Source organism: Lathamus discolor, chromosome Z, assembly GCF_037157495.1.
Source record: "Lathamus discolor isolate bLatDis1 chromosome Z, bLatDis1.hap1, whole genome shotgun sequence".
NCBI classification, from domain to species: Eukaryota; Metazoa; Chordata; class Aves; order Psittaciformes; family Psittacidae; genus Lathamus; species Lathamus discolor.
This window is the reverse complement of record NC_088909.1, coordinates 27332036-27350430: the sequence shown is the minus strand read 5'-3', so window position 1 is coordinate 27350430 and position 18395 is coordinate 27332036. Positions and strand designations below refer to the sequence as shown.

The 18395-nt window shown below is 48.6% G+C and overlaps 2 protein-coding genes and 1 long non-coding RNA gene across 6 annotated transcripts in view; 1 reads left to right on the top strand and 2 right to left on the bottom strand.

Moving 5' to 3' along the window:
* Window positions 1-9782, bottom strand: part of FBXO10 (F-box protein 10) — a 13641-nt gene extending 3859 nt beyond the window's left edge. The window contains 6 exon segments of the mRNA XM_065662728.1: window positions 25-134; window positions 136-175; window positions 742-812; window positions 4403-4539; window positions 9519-9665; window positions 9753-9782. Of these exon segments, the coding sequence (XP_065518800.1) occupies window positions 25-134; window positions 136-175; window positions 742-812; window positions 4403-4539; window positions 9519-9665; window positions 9753-9782 (535 nt within the window).
* The window catches only part of LOC136005191 (uncharacterized), a 24628-nt gene extending 12483 nt beyond the window's left edge, over window positions 1-12145 (bottom strand). Inside the window, exon 1 of one of the 2 annotated variants that reach the window (XR_010608702.1) lies at window positions 11949-12145. This is a non-coding gene — a long non-coding RNA (uncharacterized LOC136005191). The remainder of the gene's footprint in view (window positions 1-11948) is intronic. The other variant, XR_010608703.1, reaches the window with a different exon arrangement.
* On the top strand, window positions 12139-18395 carry SLC25A51 (solute carrier family 25 member 51). Of its 3 annotated transcripts, XM_065662458.1 has the most exons (4): window positions 12139-12173; window positions 12504-12684; window positions 13105-13154; window positions 15787-18395. In XM_065662458.1, the coding sequence occupies exon 4, from the start codon at window positions 15802-15804 to the stop codon at window positions 16699-16701; it is 900 nt and encodes a 299-aa protein (XP_065518530.1). In that variant the 5' UTR covers window positions 12139-12173; window positions 12504-12684; window positions 13105-13154; window positions 15787-15801; the 3' UTR covers window positions 16702-18395. The 3 variants fall into 3 exon arrangements, with proteins under 3 accessions (XP_065518530.1, XP_065518529.1, XP_065518531.1); XM_065662457.1 differs by lacking the exon at window positions 12139-12173 and having other exon boundaries at window positions 12215-12684; XM_065662459.1 differs by lacking the exons at window positions 12139-12173; window positions 12504-12684 and adding an exon at window positions 12691-12844.

The window sequence follows — 18395 nt, the reverse complement described above, 5'->3', positions numbered from 1 at the left end:
CCCCACCTGGTCTTGTTTCCCTGCCGTAAATGGTGTTCCCTTCAATGAGGCCCTTCCCACGCTCGTCCATCACCACGCTGTCCAAGCAGCTGTAAGAGATGAAGCTGTTCTTGAGGACTGGGTCAACCCCAGCAGATATCTGCTCCACCCCACAGGCTCTTGCAGATGACGCTCCCTAGGGAAAGGCAGGGAGGACGAGGTGACTGCATGTGCCTCCTGCCCATGGAAGAGAAGACACCTCCCTAGCTGAGACCTGGCCCCACTGGAAAACTTCCATTGCCTGCGCCAGAGCCCGAGCCTCAGAAGCTTCCTTAGCAGTGCTCTCCCACACAGGCCACCAGTCATTAGCAGTTCCAGTAACCATCACCTCCCTGTCGTCTGAGATGTAGAGCACAGTGGAAGACCACTCAGAGGTGTCAGGACAATAGGAAAGCATCACTGACAGTATTATAAACTAAATAGCATGGGAGGGGAAAAAAGCAGTCTGCATGTTAGACTGCTCTAGAGCACAGCTCCATGTCCCAGCTGGGCCAGAGACAAAGGGAACAATAATTTGGAGGACACACTGCAGAAAGACATGCTCCCCCCATCAACAACAAAAATGCCAACTAGAAAATGCAAACTAGGGGATTATTGAACCGAAAGTCATCCAAGAACCACAACAAGATAAGTTTTGCAGTTGAACAGAGAATTAAAGACAGAAACAAACTGAGCATAACAAAATCATTTTCATTCCCATACCTGTGATCTGGCCTCGCCTGTTATCATTCACTGCTATTCCAGCAGCCAGTCTCTGGAAAATATGGCTCCCACTGAGGGAGGAAGAGAAGAAAGTTGCCAGCAGCAGTGTTGCCTGCTCAAGGTTTGGACTGATGCCAGCACAGCAGGTCTTTGCAGAGGCACCAGTCCCCCTGGCTGGCTACTTGTCACAGCCTGTTGCCCATGCCTAGCAGGAGAGCTGGGCATGGGGCAGCTGCACAGCGAAGTGCAGGGAGAGGGAAGCACCGTGGGACAGGAAGGTACATGCAAAGCAGAGCAGAGCTTCGGTCAGCTGAACCACTTTCAAGGAGGCAAAAGCACAAAGAGGCACAGGGAAGCACACATCTGTAAGAGTATTCAAATGGCAGGAAATGCTCATGAATATCCAAACAGCCACCGTATTAGACCACTTGTCTGTCCAGCCAGGGTTCCGTCTCCAGGAGTTGCCAGCCACAGCTGCAACCACTGGGAAACTACTGACAAGGAGAAGTAAGTGCTGCCTCCTGCAGCCTGGCTTCTCCACCCCACTGGTTACCTGCACTCACAGTTATCCCTGCTCCCGAGATGGACTTTCCTTTTCCTCGGGATTAAACTCACTCCCCTGCAAACCACCCTCATGTTCAGCTCTCCCAGCACCACACAGAACACCCCACAGGGAGGCAGGCTACCTACTGCAAGCTGCTGCAGCCTCCCTACCCCAGAGGTGCTGAGGAGCAGAGGGGCTCCAAGCTACAGGCTCCTGTGCCCCATAGAAAAGCACAGGAGATGCAGCATGTAGCAGCTGAAGCCCACCTCTGTTGATGCCACAGAGGAGTCTGGGCTTTAGCCTCCTTCAGCCATCCTCCTCACACCAGGGACGAGGTGAGAGGCTTTATCTGCCACGGGGCTGCTGCTCTAAGAGAGGCCCCAAAACCAGTGTGCAGATGGTGACCCTGGTTGATGGTGGGAAACATTAGACACAGTAGAAGGAGCAGAGGCAGTGCTGCACTGGAAATGACAGCCTGCAGAGCACATGTGGGCCCTGTTGCGCATGAGTAGAGGTGTCACCTGCTGTCCCCTGGGCTTCCACCTGCCTCCTGCCAGAAGGAACAAAGCCCAAGGGCCCCAACCCCACCACCAGCTCCTCCTCCCCAGTGTGACCCTGAATCTCTGGGTTGTTGTTGAGATCCAGAGAGGAGCAACCAGGCTGATCATGAAATAAAACTACCAACTGAGCACTCTGCCTGCCACAGACTGCCTCGGCATCCACTCAGGAGCACTCACCAGAGATGGCTCCACTCCAACCAGGCTGTGAAGTGAGTGGAGGAGCTTTTGCAGCAGTGAACCGGGGTGCGAAAGCAGTGCATGTGGCATGCGATCACAAGCAATGCACGATCACTATCGCTGGCTGGGGGTGTAGGGCTGGGTGCTGCTCTTCAAGCTGCTGTTCTGCTGCAAGGGTAAATGCAGTCAGTGCAGGGGCCATCCATCTTGCCTGGCCAGACAGCTGTGTCCTTGCTGTCCTTGGTTGCCCAAGCATGGCTGCCCCTCCTCCCACTGCTGCCTGCTCGGGGCAGTGGCTGTGGTTGCCCGCTCAGGTAAGGCCTGGCAGCTGAGGAAAGCCCCTATCACCCTGCCAGAGCAGCGCAGGCTACCAGCAGTGCCCAAGGAATGGGAAGCTGCTTGTGGGCTGCAGGCCCTGGTGTGACATATGTGCTGGCCTCTAGAAAGAAGGGCCAGGCAGGAAGAACACACAATGTGCTCACTGGACATCCACACTTCCACCAGCAGCTGCAAGGGTGCGAAGGAAGAGAAGCTGTGAAACCATCCTAGAGGCAAGCCTCCAGGAACACAAGGCAGAGGCCCTCAGCTGTGGGGCAGTGCCCTCCAGTGCTGCTTTCACCAGCTTAGGGGAGCAGGCAGTAGCTTCGCACCACCAAGCACCACCATGCTTAGCATCTCCCAGCCTCACCATCAGCACAGCAAGGGATCAGTCTCACCCAAACATGCTGCAGAGGGTTCTTCTGACTGGAAAATACACATCCCAAGGCACCCGTATCATGCTTAAAAACGGTACTTGGCACCCAAGTAGCTGGCACACTTCTCAAAAGGGCACCCCCCCTGCTTTCTTCACAGAGCCCCTTGCAACGTCTCATCTAAACTTGTCCCCCAGCCAGGCAGCTGCATGCTGTGTCACAGGACAGAGCTGGGCTTGCAGCTCTCAGGAATGAGCAAAATATTGTTCTGCTTCCATGTGTGGTAAAGGCATCCAGCAAAGGGCATGCACCTACCATAAATATCCCCCTTCTGCCAGCCCTGTTTGCCTGCAGTTGTATATACCAACCTGTCAGCTGAGCCCCGTGCTCAACACAGTATGTGGCACTGGTCGGACAGCATGCGTGCATGCAGCCCTGGGCAGGGCTGGAACCTGCCTCAAGCCAGCACAGAGCAGCACCCATGAGAGGAGCTTGAGGGCTCCTCCAAGCAGGCAACTGGTCAGGAGAAAAAAGGTATCTTCCCACTGAGCTTGCTCTCTGCCTTCTCCCCATCATCTCCAAGGTGCCAGCAGGCAGGGAGGGTCACGTGCATCAGTCACAAGGTGAAAGCTGTGGTTGCAAACAGTGTTGTAAGAAGGTACTAAGGGAAGGATATCTAGTGAATCTCTCCATCCCCCAAGATACTTCCTCTGCACTGCTGGGCTCTGCTATTACAATACCCCTTCTCTCAGAATGCAATACCTCTTTGAGAGAGCACTTGCATAACCCCTCATTGGAAAGCCCAGCCCTGACACCTGCGTTTTCAGGGCTGACACTTCTGCTGCAGACCTCTTCAGGTCCCAACCTAGACTAAGCGCCTCAGTAACCTGTTCTTAAGTGTCCATACAGGTAGTCTGTCTAAACCTCACCAGCTCTCCATGCAGGTCACAAACCTCCAAGAGGTCACTTTCATTAGATCTGTAGGACTCAAGACTGAAGCACTGTTATTTATCCACACTTCCAGCATGAACACTCACATCTTAGCTATGGGGCTGATCCACGGCAACCATTTTCTTCCCTTTGTGCCCCACCCTGCTCTACAGTACCATGAGTTACCATATGCCCGTTCCTTATCACTCACAGGCACAGTGAGAGGTGGGAGGGGGTGGCAGTACAGATGAGATGTCCCTCACATCTGCCACCAAAACCATGCTCCAGCTGCCATCTCAGTTCTGTGCTCATTGCTACCAGTTGATACCACCGGGTAAAGCTGACGGTATCAACCTGAATAAAGCCTGCCAGAGACCAGCACTAACATCTAAATCAAATGGTATTAAACACATACAAGTCACTAGCATCAGATGTTTAAAGCTGAAAGGTGAATTGGAGTAACAATGACTGGAGTGTTGAGGTCCTTTACCCTTTTCCTGCAAAAGGCACCGTGACATGTGAGTTGTTCATCTTGAACACAGCTTGCGTACTCCTCAGATCTGAGGGAAAACCTGGGGACTGGCACTTGTGAAAGACCTGGGTGCAGCAAGCAGAGAGAGGAAAGGCAAAGAAAGGCACTAGCACACCATGGTCCTATTTCTGCTCTATGATGGGTATTGAAAAAAAAACAGAAGTGTGCAGATTGGGAGGAATAATTCATAACAAACAAAGGAGGAGAGAGGTCAGTGCTAACATACCTCGCAGAAGGGTTTCCATTATACCGAATATAAATGCCAGCTTGTTTATTTCCATAGATCTGATTGCTATGGATGATGCCTTTTTTGTTGCCAACGATGACAATGCCTGAGTGAAGGCCTCTGTGTATCTTACTGCACTACAGTTTCATTTTTGCACATGTAGAGTGAATAAAAGAAAGAGAGAGGAAGGCCACTTATAAAAGTGAGCAAGCAAGACAGCAACCACAGAGAAAAGCAACAGCTCCTAACCCTGCTGGTGAAAAGGGCAGAAGTGTAATTAATCCAGCTGCCAAGAAATCACTCTGAAATGGTCAATGCATGCTTCAATTTTACATTTCTTTGGGTTTCTAGTACACAATGCCACATTTCTCTTCTTATCATGCCAGCAGCCTCTTCTTCCTTCAGCAGCTCCTGCTGCCATCTCCAAGGGCCACCCTGGACCTGGTGATGCTTCATTCACCACAGCCTATCTGACACTGGGCAGGGCTTGTAGGGCTGCAAGTCTAACACCTCCCATGTCCAAGAGGAAAAAATCCTCACTGGCACCCCACAGAAGCTGGAGGCTGGAGTCCAAGCAGAGCGCTCAGTGTTACGGTGTGGTGCCTTTTCTCGAGCTGCCAAACAGTGCTTTGCACAGCATGTATGATCACTGCCAGCAGCCACATGGCTGCTTCTCTCCAACATCTTCATGAGAACAGGAGAGGAGTACTCTGGGACCCTCTGAGCAGTCCCAGCCCAGTATCTTGCACAGAGGCACAGTAGGAATCGCCGAACTAGGAAAAGCAAGAAACAGCAGCTCAGAGCTGCAATTGAGCCAGATAAAGCTCTGTGGCTGAGCTGCCACTTCCTTACAGCCCATCTTCACAAGGCTGCCTGGCTCCATCTCTAGAGAGCTCACATATAGAGCTCAATGTAGCCACAGGGTCACTCAGATAGTAGCTTGTATCTATGTCTTTGCCTTTCCCTGCACAACAAGGTCCCAGTTTCTTCAAGGATGACTACAGATACAGCATTCAGTAAGGTTACCCGCTCAGAGGAAGAGCCATGCTGCTGGAGAGCAGTGGCTGGAGAGCAGGTGGAGGAACTCAGGTGTCTGCTCAGCTGAGATCCTCCACCAGCTCCTAGGGCAGACAACATGATTCCCAACACGGGAAAAACGATTTACAGTACAGTGCTGATTTACTACTTTGCTTGCAGAAGTTCACTCATTACACAGGGGTATTTATTCGATAGGGGAACATGCTCTCACCCTCCTCTCTATCTGCAGCAATTTTAAGACACATACCATCAAACAGAGAAGAAGACCATGCATGTACTATCAGGCAGCACTTCACTGGGCCTTACCCTTGGGGTAACCTGTAGTTTAATCTGTAAAAAAAAAAAAAAGAAAAACAGACAGAAGGGCAAAGCTAACAGAAAGGTCAGTCCTCAGAAAGGAAAGCACATGACAGAAAGAGCACGCTGCTCTCCAGCACGGCTTAGAGGGGTACATAACAGAACAGGGCTGTTCTGAATCTCTTCTCTGCCCAACCTGCAGCTGTGACTGGGATTGCTCCGACACAGGTGTAGGACCTTGCACTTGGCATGGTTAAACTTCATGGGGTTGGCATCAGCCCACCTCACAAGCGTGTCGATGTCCCTCTGGATGGCATTCCTTCCCTCCAGCATATCAACCGAACCACACAGCTTGGTGTCATCGGCAAACTTGCTGAGGGCGCACTCAATCCCACTGTCCATGTCAGCGACAAAGAAGTTGAACAAGACCGGTCCCGACACCAATCCCTGAGGAACACCACTCGTTACAGGTCTCCAGCCGGACACTGGGCCATTGATCACAACTCTTTGTGTGCAGCCAGCCAGCCAGTTCTTTATCCACCGAGTGGTCCATCCATCAAATTGATGTCTCTCCAATTTAGAGACAAGGATGTCGTGTGGGACAGTGTCGAACGCTTTGCACAAGTCCAGGCAGACGACATCAACTGCCCTAGCCCTGTCTATCGGTTCCGTAGCCCCATCATAGAAGGCCACCAAATTGGTCAGGCAGGGTTTCCCCTTAGCGAAGCCATGCTGGCTGTCACCAAGCACCTTGTTGTTTTTCATGTGCCTTAGCATGCTGTCCAGGAGAATGTGCTCCAAGATTTTACCAGGCACAGAGGTGAGACTGACTGGTCTGTAATTCCCTGGATCATCCATTTTCCCCTTCTTGAAAATTAGGGTTATATTTCCCTTTTTCCAGTCATCTGGAACTTCACCTGACTGCTATAATTTTTCAAATATGATAGACAGTGTCTTAGCAACTTCATTCACCAGCTCCTTCACGACACACGGATGGATTTCATCAGGTCCCACGGACTTGTGCAAGTTCAGGTTCTTAAGATGATCTTGAATCAGATCCTCTCCTACAGTGGGCCTAAGGTCTTCATTCTCACAGTCCCTCTGTCTGCCTTCATAGACTTGGGTGGTGTGGTCAGAGCATTTGCCAGTGAAGACAGAGGCAAAGAAGTCATTAAGAACCTCAGCCTTTTCCAAATCCAGGTGTCCTGGGTTCAGCAGTAGCAGTCATTTTTTCTCCTTCTTAGTAGCTGGTGCAGTGCTGTGTTTTTGACTTTTGGCCTGGGAACAACACTGATAACACTGATGTTTTTAGTTGTTGCTAAGTAATGTTTACTCCAACCAAGGACTTTCTGAGTCTCATGCTCTGCCAGGGAGGAGGGGAAGCTGGGAGGAAGCAGAGACAGGACGCCTGACCCAAACTAGCCAAAGAGGTGTTCCATACCACAGCACATCATGCCCAGTGTATAAACTGTGGGGAGCTACTCAGAAGGGCTAGATCACTGTTCGGATTGGGTTGGGTATCGGTTGGCAGGTGGTGACCAGTTGTATTCTCTTCCCTTGTTATTTCCCTTATCATTATTGTTATTGGTGGTAGCAGCAGTGGTTTTGTGCTATACCTTAGTTACTGGACTGCTCTTATCTCAACCCGTGGGAGTTACATTCTTTCCATTCTCCTCTCCATCCCTCTGGGAGCTGGGGAGGAAGGAGGGGAGTGAGCGAGAGGCTGTGTGGTTCTGGGTTGCCAGCTGGGCAACCACAGCACCACAACACCAGGGTAACCAGTGCTCCTGATAGCTTCTGGAGAGGGCCCACGCTGTCCCTAGTCTGTCTTTTATTTGAAATGTACCTACAGAATCCCTTCCTGTTATCTTTCACACCCCTAGCCAAGTAACAACCTAGTTTCCACTAAGCAAACAAGTAGCTAAATATTTACATAACAGCAATCTTCAGTATTTTCCAGCCAAACAAAATCATGTCGTAAATCCACATCATATGAGTGCTAAGAAATAATCTACAAATTGCCTTTGCGTATCCCACTTCAATGAGCAACAAAGATCAGAAGGTAATTAAATTATACTTCCTTTTATTTGCACACTCCAGAATGGTGCTTCACTCAATCCCTCAGCTAAACGTTACTTGACAGCTGCCTGTCTCCATCAGTCATGTTTGGCTGCCTGGGGAGGGACCTACGAGAGGCAAGAAACGCAGGCACCTGCTCCAGCTGAGTCCCGCACACCAAACCCTGGTCCAGGATTGCCCTGCACTGGAGGGTCCTGGCTGTGCAAGGACATGGGGCCCTTGCCAGCTCCACCACACTCCCAATTTGTGTATCAACTTGCTCCCATCTCACATCCACGCACTCCACTGCCTCCCACTGCCTGGTGCTCTGACACCCATCTCTCGACAACAGCCTCTGATCTAATTCCTAGATGAGCAAATTTTCACTGAGAGCAGCAGCTGGGCTGGCCTCATCTCCCTCCCATTTGCCACCAGTTAAAACCAGGCTGCTGAGCAAACTAGAAGCAAACAAAAGAGAACAACAGAAGAGAGGCCAAAGCTGGATCTGCATTTGTTGCCAGCCTAACTCTTACGAAAACAGCCCCATAGCAGCTCAGAGCGGCTGAAGAGCTAAATTCAGCCTCCACTCCCTCCTGCTACTACTCTGTCCATGGGTCAGCCTTCAGGATGGCACCTTTGGTACAGGTATTCCTTGGAAATAAAGGAGGGGTCTTCCACTGGCAAGAAACAAGGTGTTTCTGCACAGGAACAGTGATCTTGGGTGGGGACTGCAGATGAGGAGCTAGCAGAAATAACAGCAGTGCCCTTTCCCAGAGTCAGATGGAAAAATATCCCCCACCTCCCTTTGCACAAAACTTTTCTTTGCAGTCTTTAAAAGCAGTAGACTGAAAAGCAGGCCCAGATCCTGAGCTGCCCTGATCAAGCAGTGGAGATGGTCTTGCTCTGCGCAGGTGGCTGGAGATGAACTTCCAGAGCCTCCCTCACACTGGGGGATTTTTATCCTTTTTTATCCTTTACACCCTTGTCTCCTGTCTGAAGAAGGAACACAGGCACAGAGGTGAACTTTGGGCAAGCACTGTGCTGACAGAAAACCTCAGTTCAGCCTCCAGCACATGTCCTGAGCCAAAATCCCTGCTTACATCCCTGTGGCAGGCAGCCTTCCCTGAGGGTCTCCTGAAGCAGCCAGGTCTGGACATGGCAATGGTCAAGACCAGAGGCTGACACCACAGCCCTGCAGTCCCTGCATTTGTGGTATGTGCTGTGCAGCACTTTCATAGGGTGAGAGTTTAATTTACAGGTAGAGCAGGCCTGACTACATGACCTCAGCATGCCACCAAGTTAACATCTCCAATTGCAATTACATTACTGCATGAAGAAAGCAGGTGGCTGCAAGTGGCCTGCCTTTCATTTGGGCTGGTTAACACGGCAATGCATAGAAAAGGAGACAGTGGAGCACAAGGGAGAGGCAAGAGGGCTCGCAGCAGTCTTCACAGCACCTTACTGTTCTGTATGCAGCACACTGAGTAGGTAAGATCCCTCAAGATGCTTCCTTTCAGTTTTGCTTGCCCTTGTGAATAAATGAATAGTCCTCCCTTCCCATCCCTGAAAAGGCACTGTCAGATGATGCAGCCTTGCAGAGAGCTGGCCAAAGACTGGGCCTCCTTGTCCTGCTGCAGCTCCTGCTGCAGAGACCCCTCTGAAGGGTGTGCAGTCTGTTGCTTTGAAGCCTGCTGTCCATAACATTAGCAATTGTGCCACTCACATTGCCAGCTTGATAGGGCAGTTTGTAGGCAGCCTGAGCACCCTCTGCATTGTCGCTGTTTAAGTCACTGTCACTAGAGTTTGAGTTGAGGGCTGGGGATTCCCCCTCCTTTGCTGCCTGCAAGTTGTCTCTGAATCCAGTGGCTTCCTGGGATGAGCCAAGCAAGGCTTGAGCACCCACAGCAGAGAGGAAACTGCTTTGTCCTTACCCTATGACAATCTCACATGTTCTCACTGGCTCCAGCAGCGATTCCCCCACAGCCATCCCACTTGGCCAAAGGGCAGCCAGCTGGGTCGATCTCCTGTATGGGACTGGCCAGCATGGCGAGGTGCTTGCAGGCCCAGTTACAGTCAGAGCTTGGGCAGCCTTCCACAATTACAGAGGCATTCTCACTGCTGGTGAACTCACAGCTCTCATGCGAGGTAGATACTGCACTGGTTGAAGGTGCAGAACTTCACCTGGCACGTCCCTGGTGTATGGATCTGCAGCTGCCCACTTTCAAAGTTGCAACTGTCTAACTGGACATAGCCTGAGCTCATCTGGAGAGCAAGCACAAAGTGAGTTCATTGCACAAAGCAAGAAAAAGTGGTCTTGGACACACCATCAAGTCCTTCCACAGCAAACAAGCTCAAGCTCACAATATGCATTCAGGTGTCACAAAAAAGTTCACGCAGGCGTAGATGCCGTGCTGCAAGCCGAGTATCTTGCAACAAGTGGTATCTGCTGACTTTCTTCCCTGCTGGCAACATTTCCTTAACTTCAGAGGCAAGACACAGCTTTGCAGTTGTCGTGGTTTATCACTTCAATGTTTAAGTGGTTTAAGCCACTTTAATGTGGTTAAACACTTGCTCAAGGAGGCCCAGCAGTCACAAGAAGGAGCAGACAGGGCCTGAAGTGCCAAGATCATTAAACCTTAGCAACACTCTCTACGCAGTACAGTTTGCAACTTCAGAGATGTGTATTGGCCATTGGGCATTGTTAATGGGCTCACAGGTTTACTGAGTGAATCACAAGACGACACCAAGCATTACATGGGTGACCTGGAGAGCTACAATTCTCCCCTGAGCCATTAGCATAATTGGTGAAGAGTGCTGCACCCACAGCATATCAAGCGCAAAGCAAAGAATGTAAAAATTTGTGCCATACGGTTGCGCAGGCATTATGTTGTGACACTGCAGTGGCAGAGACACCATCAGTTCCTTGTTCCCTCACTGTGGTTAACCATCTGACTTGCTTGCAGAACTGTGAGCCATGCCTACCATGGCCTTCCTGCTTTGTTAAGTAATACATATAGCAATTTATGGGTGCTGGCATGCCACCAGGATGATTGTGCATGGCCAAGTATCTCTACTTATCTACTGAAAAGGCCAACTGTAATGCAACAAGGTACAGAGAAGCCAGGTCAGAAAAGATGAGTAGTGTGCTCGGAATTTCACAGTGCTCCTAATTTGACAAGAATCTCTTAGATCATTATTTTCTCTTCCTTGATTGGTGCGTCACATTAAAAGCAGACTGAAAATAGCTTGTGACAAGTGAGCTGGGGCAATTTTACAGACATCCAGAGTCTGCAGCCAACATACAGTCCTAACATCTGGTTTCAGCCTTGAGCACCCTCAGAAGTGGTCATACTGCAGAAAGGTTTCGAAATGCACTTATTTGTACCCAAAGCAACACCGAAACAACCTGTTCTGAGGTCTCTGCTCTTTCAGGGTGTTTAAAAATTTGTTGTTTAAGGTTCAAAGATGCACGTAAACAAGCACAGCCATCCTCCCCTAACAATGGATCTCTCACTGCAGCTTCCCCTGTCCCAGTCCCTGCTGTCACCTCCCTGGGAGAGTCGTCTGTCAGCGCCCACACAGTGACATGGCGTAAGATCGCAGGAGTGAGGGGCTGCCGAGGCAGGGCGGGCATGAGGACAGATGCACCTCCGGTGAATGAAAAGCGCGGCTGTGAGCACACGCTGCACGACACAAGAACTGCTGCGTGTTCTGCCAGGTCTTGCTGCTAGGAGGGCGCAATGCGCCATGCAGCAGCTACATGGCTAACTAGCAGGCGTTCTGCCGACGAGCGCCTGCGGTATTCTGAGGACCACGCCTCCGGGATGCAGTACCCGATCCTAAAACAGCTTCTCCAGGACCTACAAACAGGGCCGCGGAGACCACCACAAACCCGGAGCAGCGCTGGGAGCCGCGAAGCTGGAGAAAGACACCAAGACAGAAGCTCTCCGGCGCCCCCTCCGCGCCCTTCCCCAGCACCCGCAGAGGGGGAGCGCCCCGCCCGCGGCAGCGGAGCCGCTCCCGCCCGGCCCGTTTGCCGCTCGGCGGCCCGGCGCTCGCCCCGGCTCCCCGCCACCCACGCACCACTTCCGCTCCCGCGGCGCCAGGAGCGCGGCTGGCCGCACGGCGGGGCCTGCGCGTGCGCAGGACGCACCGTCACCTTATTGACTGGGAGCGTCGGGTCACGTGGAGCGAAGACGGCAGTACGTTTCCTCGCCCTCTTCTCGTCGCCCTCTGCCGCCGTCACCCCTTGCGCCGGGCAGGGCGGCTGCGGTACGGGTGCGCGCGCGGCGGCAGGCGGAGGCCTGGCCTGCCGGCAAAGGCTCCCGTGCCGTCCCGCCCCGGCCCGCCGCCGCCGCCGCCATGGCAACGGCCGCAGGTACGTGCTGCGGCGCGCCCCGCCACCTGAGCCCCGCATCCCATCTGCTCGGGGTCGCGCAAGCGCGTTGTGCCGGGGGCGGGCGAGAGATCGTGGTTCCATTGGGAGCGGGCTGCAGCCGCCGCCCTCGGCTCCGCCGCGCCGGCGGCCTGACCTTGAGCTCCCTCTCGGGGCCCAGAGCCTTCGGGAACGGGGCAGCGCCTCAGGCCGCAGCCCTGGAGAGCGTCGCGCTGCTGGCCACTCAACCGGAAGGCCGGGTGTCTTCGCTCGTGGCCTCCCCGCTTGCGCCGCTGCTGCGGTACTGACTTGTGCTTGGCTGCTTGCTTTTAGGTCGCCTGGCGCCGTGTTCCGGGGCGGCTGCGATCGCAACCAAACGTTCCCGGCACACCGTCGCCGCGGCCGGGCAGGCCTGCCAGCGTCGTCGAGAGCATTGAGGGCTCTTCAGCGGCGTCAGCCCGGCCAGTTTTGTCCTGGCACAGTGGCTCCGCGGAAGTCCCGCGCCAATAATGCAGTGAGTTTGGAAGCGTGGCTGTGAGGGGCTCGGTGCTGCCGGCGGGCCGCTGAGCCCGAGGTAGTAATCTGGTGTTTGACATCGCGGTAGGTGATCGGCTGGAGAAGCTAGTGGGCGAATCCATCAGCCTTCTGTGCTGACTGCATGCCTTCACGATTTGGTTAGTATTTTAGGGTGAACATTTCTCACGATGGCGTAAGTGTGAGTTTGTAGAGTTGCTCTGGTTTACTGATCGAACAGGTGTTCGGGGTGATCTTAAACAGTGATTTGTTGAGGAGTTCCTACGCAGCACATTCGTTCCATGGCAGTCAGGATGACAGGGAACACTGCAGTCTTCTGCAAGAATTGGAAATACAGAGACATAATGCAATACCAGATACCAAATGCCTTTTTCTTTATGTTTTCCCTTGTGTTTTTCAGACGTAGTGGGTCACCTGCCATCATTTTGAAGGCCATGGCCATTTAAGCAGGTAAGTGGGTTGAGACTAGGTACATGTACCATATGATGTACAGACCTTGGATTAAGGAGCCTGATGTCAAAAAGTATTGCATGTGCCCCCTTGCTCTGAGCACTCTGAATTTGGCTGCTGCATTGAGGGGAACTTCGGTGTATAAATGGGATGTCGCAGCAGCTTCAGGTGTTCACCTATATAGGCAATTTTGTTAATTCAAAACTTCTTTTTGTTTGAGAACCGTTTTTGGTTTTTTTAAATGTTAAATTGTAATAAAATGGCTGCTGTGCTGAGGTACTTGTAGATGGTACAGGCCATACAAAGTGTGCCTGAAAACAGGGGTTCTGTTGTATGCACTTCTGGGAGGACTTGCAGTGCTTGGCTCTTGCAAGTTCCCAACTCAGAAGTGTGACGAGGATCCTTCATTCCTCAACAACTCCTTACTGCACACAACCAGTACTTATACCAAAAGGAGCATGTAGCTTCTGGAACTAAAAGTGTCTCTCTCTCTTAGTTTTGTTTTGTCTTTGTTGGTTGTTGGTTTTTGTCTCAGGCAGCTGTCACCCATGTAAATGACTAGTTGTCAAAGGCCTTTTGAATCATCTTGTTATTGTCTGTGATGAGACTGTTCCACACTGTTAGTTAACATGACCCACTATCCCCTGTCTAAGGCTAGCATATCTTCAGATGTGGTTTTTTTAGTATATTCAACTAGAATTACAGTGATCTGAATAACACTGTAAACCACGACATATATAGTGATGTATAAGCCATGTAATACAAATCTTTGTCTCTTATGTGCCTTCCTATATTGACAGAAACAATTCATCTTTGTAAAATATTAAAGTGGCATTTTCACTTGCTAGACCTTAAAGGATTAAATAGCATGTAAGTGTAGGGGAAAATCCAATCAAGGTAAATATGTGTTTTGTTTTAGGAAGAAATTGTGTACTTGGTCAGAATAATCTATCAGGTTGCTTTGAGCAATCCATCTTGTTTCTGGATAGCCTTTGCAACACATCCTTCACATAATAGCCTGTAGTGGCTGCACCTTGAGAATTAGGTCCTCGTGGCAGTTACAAGTATTAGCTTCAAATACTGTTTTTAAATCATGGGACTCTCATGGCGGTTGCTGGCAGGTAGTGTCTGAAGTTTGCAAGCCAGCACCTGCCTCACTTGATTGTTACCAACTTAGCTCAGACTGTGCCATAATGAAAGTTAAGATTTGAATCAGCTGCAAAAACAGATTTTTATAATTGTTGAACAAGCAATCCCATTTTAAGTGATGAACAAGTGTTGCCTGGTAATGATTATTTTAGTGCTTCTCTGCTTCATTTAGTAGAACTGTCTCTGGTTTTGTGTCCTTCAGGACCTCAGATTGAGCCAAGCTCAAGGTCCTAAACTTCTTGACAGAACATGAAAACAAAGTGTGGGTTCAGGAAGCAATCTTTCTCAGAAGATAAGGCTGCAGGTTAATTAACTGGAATGATCAGAAATTTTCAAAACTATTAGATTTTTTCTTGTTTAATTTAAAGCTGGGATTACAGTTGTTTATTAGATTTGGAATAGAGTTAATTTTCTTCAGAGTAGCTGATACAGGGTTGTATTTTGGATTTGTGATGAAAATAATGTTGGTAAAACAAGGATGTTTTAGCTATTGCTGAGCAGTGATTGCACAGAGTCAAGAGCTCTTTCATTCCTCATGCTGCCTTGCCAGCAAGCAGTCTGGGGGTGCACAAGAGTTTGGAGGGAATGCAAAGTAAGACAGCTGACCCTCATCGACCAAAGGGATGTTCCATACCATACAATGTCATCCTCAGCAATAAATCTGGGGGAGGGAGGTTGGAGCTGGGATGCTGCTCGGAGGCTGGTTCCTATTTCTCTCTGTTGGGTTTTTTGGTTGGTTTTTGTGTTGTTTTTTTTTTTTTGAGGGGGGGAAGGTGCCCCTTAAAAGATACTTCTAAAATCTTTTTAATTATTAAATTATTTATTTATTTATTTTTAATTATTTAATTATTTTTAGCTCACTTTTACCTCCCTGATTCTCGGAGAGGGGAGAGTGAGCATGTCATGTTTAGTTGCTGGCTGGGTTAAACCACAACTAACAAATTGTTATTTAAATTATCTGATGTTTTCTGCCACAGAGAAAGGCAGAGTGGAATAACCAGAATTTGTAATACTACAGCATGTATTTTATTTATTTGTTTATTTATTCTTAAGCTCTCTTTTGTCCCTATCACCACCATTCCAGTGATGTATATTTTATTTGCGTGACAGTAGGCCTTTCACTGTTTGAATTATTTGGCACAGTGCATGGGGAAATCCAGTGTATAAGCTTCCTCTTGTTAAGTGTGATGCAGCACTTGCGAAGTTCCTGTCTCAGTTTTCTTCCCAGTTTCCTTCTATTTCAATTTGAAAATGTATAGAAAGGAAAAACTGCCACTTTTTCAGGTCTCTGAGACTTGAGTAGTAAACAGTACAAAATCTGTCAAATCTGGTATTTGTTGCTTTTCTCCTTCATATTTTGTGAGCTTTCCTCAGGTGTAAGATACCAGGTGCTGTTGGGATGATCAGCTAGTGTGGAAAAAAAAAAACCTGCAGGGTCACCTGCAGCTCTGCTCATGTTCTTTCTTTTCATTTTTTGATGTAGGTTAGGAGAATTGAGATGAACTATAGCAAGAAAAACAGTATGATGGATTCAGAAGGTTCTGCCTCAAAGAAGGCAAAAGAGTATCTAAGCACTGATGTAACGGCTACCTCTGGAAAACATTATCTTTGCGGCTGCTGTGCAGCCTTCACAAATATAGCAATCACTTTTCCCATCCAGAAGGTCCTCTTTCGACAGCAGTTGTATGGTTTGAAAACAAAGGATGCAGTACATCAGCTGCAGAAGGATGGGATTCGAAATCTCTATCGTGGTATCCTTCCTCCCTTAATGCAGAAAACAACAACACTGGCTTTAATGTTTGGCTTGTATGAAGATGTCTCATCCCTGCTCCATAGCCACACAAATGCTCCTGAACTAGTCACTTGCAGCATGGCAGCAGTGCTTGCAGGGACCACAGAAGCTGTTCTTACACCTTTTGAGCGAGTTCAGACTTTGCTTCAGGACTACAAACACCATGATAAATTTACAAACACTTACCAGGCTTTCAAGGTACTGAAAGTCTATGGGGTGAGAGAGTATTATCGGGGACTGGTGCCTATTCTGCTCCGAAATGGACCCAGTAACGTACTCTTCTTTGGCCTGCGGGGACCTATTAAACAGTATCTGCCTGAAGCAACTTCTTACAGCACTCATTTGGTCAATGACTTTATCTGCGGAGGGCTGTTGGGTGCCATGCTTGGATTCTTGTTTTTCCCAGTGAATGTTGTAAAAACTCGCATGCAAGCTCAGATTGGTGGTGAATTTCAGTCCTTCTCAAAAGTTTTTGTGAAGATCTGGCTGGAACGAGATAGAAAACTCATCCACCTTTTCCGAGGAGCCCATCTGAATTACCATCGTTCTCTCCTGTCCTGGGGCATAATCAATGCAACCTATGAATTCTTGCTAAAGCTGTCATGAAAACCACTATCTTCCTTTGGCCTCTCTGTTCATATGGTCATTGGGACATACAACGTCACTTAATCCGAGGAAACAGTGCCTGCGTAGTATGAAAGGTAATTAGTCTTGGCCTTCAATATTTGTGGAGTGAATGGTGATGCATCTAAACCTTTCTGCAACTAAGGTGGACTTTTAAAATTATTTGCTGGCAGGTGAGTTTTCCTGTAATGGAGCTACTAGACAAATAAAAGATTTAAAACAAATTTAAAAATACTTTTATTAGTCCAGCAGCTTATTCTGTATCACTCCCAAAATTTTGTAACACTCTGATGGAATGTGCTCCATTGTCCACACTGTAGATCATAAAAATCAAGGGTCGGCTGATGAAAATTGATTCCTTTGCCTGATACACATCAAAATCTCAATGTAAGAACTGTATTTTGTAATGTTTTAGAGTCCTAAGTACGTCCTACTATTTAAAGCTAAAAGGACAGATCCAAATGGGGATAACTGAAGTTTAGAACTTCAAACTTAAACTAAGCCTACGCAAACTGCTTTTTGCCAGCTGTTTTGATGCTTGGCTTTAAGATGAGTATTTCATTCAGCAGTGTAAGAGTGGTTACCAAATGTTTTAATTTCAGTGTAAACTGACTCCAGAGTGGAATCTGTGTATATGTACATGTGTGCCTTCATGTGAAAAGGGAAAGGTGAAAGGAATGAAATGGCAAATCTACTAAAGCTTTAAAGTGTCCTTCCTTGTTAAAAATCCTTCAACTTGTAAACATGGAGTTTATTCTGTTTCTTGTGGTTGGTTGGTTGGTTTTGGTTTTTGGGGATTTTTTTATTGCTGCTTTTTCTGTTACTTGCAGCTATGGGGCTAGTAAGAAGATGGCCCTTTCTGTAATGCTCATGAGATGAGTTCAGCTTCCTACAGCAGAGAAAATAGTTCACAAACACAGTTCTTTGTACTGAATTATCTTGTCTCTTGTAAACTTTTGTTTAGTTTGAGCTGTGGAATAATGGATCACAAGAAGGTACTTTAACCTGAAGCTTGGTGTTCTGCCTACCTGATACATACTCTTGATGGTTCTGTAAGACAGACTTGTATAGCAGCCTTGACAAGATGAGGTTTCTGGGTATTACTGACTTAAGTGGAGGTCTTTAAGTGTAGCAGAGATAACAGCCAAAGATTACTTTAGAAGCACCTAGGTAGAAAAGATACAGTGTCTGGAGATGTGTTTAAGTCTTCTATAGGTGACTATTGAAAAAGAGTTACAGAAATAGGAAGAATTATGTGTCTTGCAGACTTGGGAGTTGAAAGATAAGACTTGAGGCCTTAGAGAAAGGGACAGAAGAGCAAGCATGACCATAAAACAGATGAGGGTCTCAACAAAAAGCGTTTAATTTTCCTGGGGAACTTTGTTTCATGGAACTCTATATGTAAAAAAATATTTTGAATGATGGGGGGCAGGAAAGGTTTTGGAAACTGGCCTGAATTGGTCTTTTCATAAGTTTTGAATGGCTATTACTGTTTAAAATTTGAGTTTTCCATTTGCTAAACTGTCCCAAAACATTGATTCTGATCAGTGTGTTGTATTAATAGTCCCTAGCTTGACAGTCAGAAATGCCCAGGCACAAGTGAGCGTCCTGTATCTGAATGTTGTGATCATCTGTATTTAAATAAAATGTTTACTGAATGTTTGTTACTGGCAGAA

Bases quoted from the DNA above. Each gene is read 5' to 3' on its own strand.
- SLC25A51 (XM_065662458.1), top strand. From the start codon at position 15,802: ATGAACTATAGCAAGAAAAACAGTATGATGGATTCAGAAGGTTCTGCC.